Source organism: Equus przewalskii, chromosome 9 (assembly GCF_037783145.1).
Source record: "Equus przewalskii isolate Varuska chromosome 9, EquPr2, whole genome shotgun sequence".
Lineage (NCBI taxonomy): Eukaryota > Metazoa > Chordata > Mammalia > Perissodactyla > Equidae > Equus > Equus przewalskii.
The window spans coordinates 10,208,983-10,211,356 of record NC_091839.1 but is presented as its reverse complement, the minus strand read 5'-3'; the positions used below and the strand labels follow the sequence as shown (position 1 = coordinate 10,211,356).

Below are 2,374 nucleotides of genomic sequence, written 5' to 3'. Positions count from 1 at the left end.
GGAGCCGCAGTTGGACTTCGGCCGTGAGACCCTCATCCCAGAGAAACTCAGGGGCCCCCGGAGCTCCAAGCTGCAGAACGTGAGGCCAGAAATGCGTCTGGTTCTGAAATGCTCGGTTTGTGATCACCGGTTCCGGCAGCAAAAGAAAATTAACCCACACAAACACTCACATGGTCCCACACCACAGAGAGCATCCTTTCCTCATTGTTTATTGGCACAAGTTTTATAAAAAGTGGAAATATAAACATTTGATGGGGCGTGAGTTTGAGAATTCACAAACTCATCATAAATACATAAATACATAAATAGTGGTTGGGTGGCAATAAATTAAGAAAGGTGGCTGATGCATAAATAATATCTAAGGGGATGGGACAGGTTGCCGGTGGGTGTCAGGGGTCAGACACACAGGTCTCCACTGGCGACACACGTCAAGTCCTTGGTGAGGAGACGGAAGAGGTTAAACATGACAGAGGCTTCGAGGCAGCCCCAGGGCTCCTGTGGGGAGGAAGCGCAGGGTCAGTGGCCGCCCATCACCTGGGCTCCCAGTTGCCCCAGACACTGGTCTCTCCCTGGGCGCTCACCTTCTTTGGGGCCTTGTGGAGCCGGTGCAGCCACTGGTGGAGGCGGCCCCGGGGTCTGGGACCCTCTGTGGGCTGAGCAGCCACCTGCAGGTGGAGGAGGGAGGTGTGTGAGGCAGAGCTGGGGCCGGAGGGGGACAGATGGGGGGTCAGAGCCCACACACATGGCCCGGCTCCCCAGGGCACTCACACAGGCCTGCAGTTCAGAGTGGATGTGGCTCAGCGTGCCAAGGGGCTGGTCCAGGACGTCCCCCAGGGACGAGTTAGCCAGCACCCGCAGAGTCAGGTTCAGCTCAGCCTCCAGGGCCACGGGGCGCTCCCACACCTGAGGATGGGGAGAGAAGACAGGTGAGAGTCACATGTGAGAGAACAGGTGAGCAGGACCGAGGAGGGGACAGTGAAGGTGAAAGTCAGGGGACAGGTGGGAGGGCAGAGGCACGGTGGTCAGGTGAGGGCAAGAGGTCAGGGGGCTGGCGGGGGGCGGGCAAGGGGTCAGGGACAACAGAAGGAGAGCAGGAGAAGCTGAAGGGGCCGCCTGAGGAGCCAGCCAAGGGGGCCGGGTGAGGGCCGGGGGCCTGACTCCCCCCACTCACCTGCAGCTGCCTCAGGTCCCAGGTCCTGGGGAAGGGGCGGGAGCGGCAGGTGTGGTTCTTCAGCCAGAAGGACTCTTCCTAGAGGGCAAGGGCGGAGGTCAGCCCCCAGCGGGAGGGTTGGAGGCTGGACAAGGCAGCGTGATGGAGGATGGCTGACAGCGGAGGAAGGGGCCTTAGCTTTGGAAAGGATGGTGGGGGCAGCTCCAGGTCAGGAGGACAGGAGTCACCCACTGCAGGAAGGGCTGGAGATGGCCAGGAGTGGGAGGGGTGGAGGTTAGCCCAGGGAGGGAAGCGTGGGGGTCTACCTTCAGCCGAGTGTATCAGGGATACCCGCAGAGGGAGGGGTGGAGGTTAGCCCACAGCAGGCGGGGCAGTGGGGAGACTCACGAAGGCATCCGTGGCATTCTTGAAGGCCAGCCGCTCTCCTGGGGACAGAGACTTGTACTGGGCTATGTGGCAGCCCCTTGCACCTGGGAGGGCCCTGTGGCACCTGGGAACAGGACCTGCTCCTGTCCCGGTCAGCACTGCGGTCATCAGCACCAGCACCAGCATGCAGACCCCGGCCACGTCTGTGTCACGCAAGGATGGAAAGATGAGGGGATGGACAGCGAAATCAGGGGCTGAGGATGGGGCTCTGGGGAGGGGAGGGTGTTGGACAGAGACGCGGGGACTCACCCAGCTTCATTCCTGGTCTGTGGTCTCCGTCAGCAGATGGGGCTCCGAGTGTCCACTCTGAGGCTGTCACTGGGGTCCCTCGCTCAGTCTTGTTTGGCGTCTCTGGCCTCAGTCTCCTCCTCTGGATCTCAGCCCGCCGCTCTGTCTGTGTCTGAACTTCCAGCTGTGGGTGGGATGCAGCTGCTGCCTGAGCTCCATGCTGCAGCTTTTAGCCTGGACAGAGGGGCAATCCGGGCTGATGTAGGAAAAGTGAAAACAGAGCCTGAGTTTCCTACCCGCCACTAGGGGCCCCAGGCGCGGAAAGCCCAGAGCAGGGCGGGCCAGGAGCCAGGTGAGCCCTGGGGTGAAAGAGAAAATGATTGGCATTCAGTGCTCACCTGCGGGAAGGCGGCCTCAGGGCCAGGGCAGCTGCAGCCCAGAGGAGGTCACAGGGCCCTGACGGGGCTGGATCCAGGACTGGGGTGGGGAGGGACAAAGGGACTCGCCCTTCTGCAGGGTGCCCCAGTGCGGGGAGGGAGGGAAAAGGCC

At 61.7% G+C, this 2,374-nt stretch overlaps 1 protein-coding gene across 1 annotated transcript; it reads right to left on the bottom strand.

Moving 5' to 3' along the window:
• Positions 1-317: 317 nt before the first annotated feature.
• Positions 318-1,856, bottom strand: LOC139073705 (interferon lambda-3-like). The gene is made up of 6 exons (XM_070559542.1): positions 1,847-1,856; positions 1,559-1,740; positions 1,172-1,249; positions 769-903; positions 582-665; positions 318-495 (listed from the first exon to the last, which is right to left on the bottom strand). Exons 1-6 carry the CDS (start codon positions 1,854-1,856, stop codon positions 397-399), a joined length of 588 nt encoding a protein of 195 aa, XP_070415643.1. The 3' UTR covers positions 318-396.
• Positions 1,857-2,374: the final 518 nt, after the last annotated feature.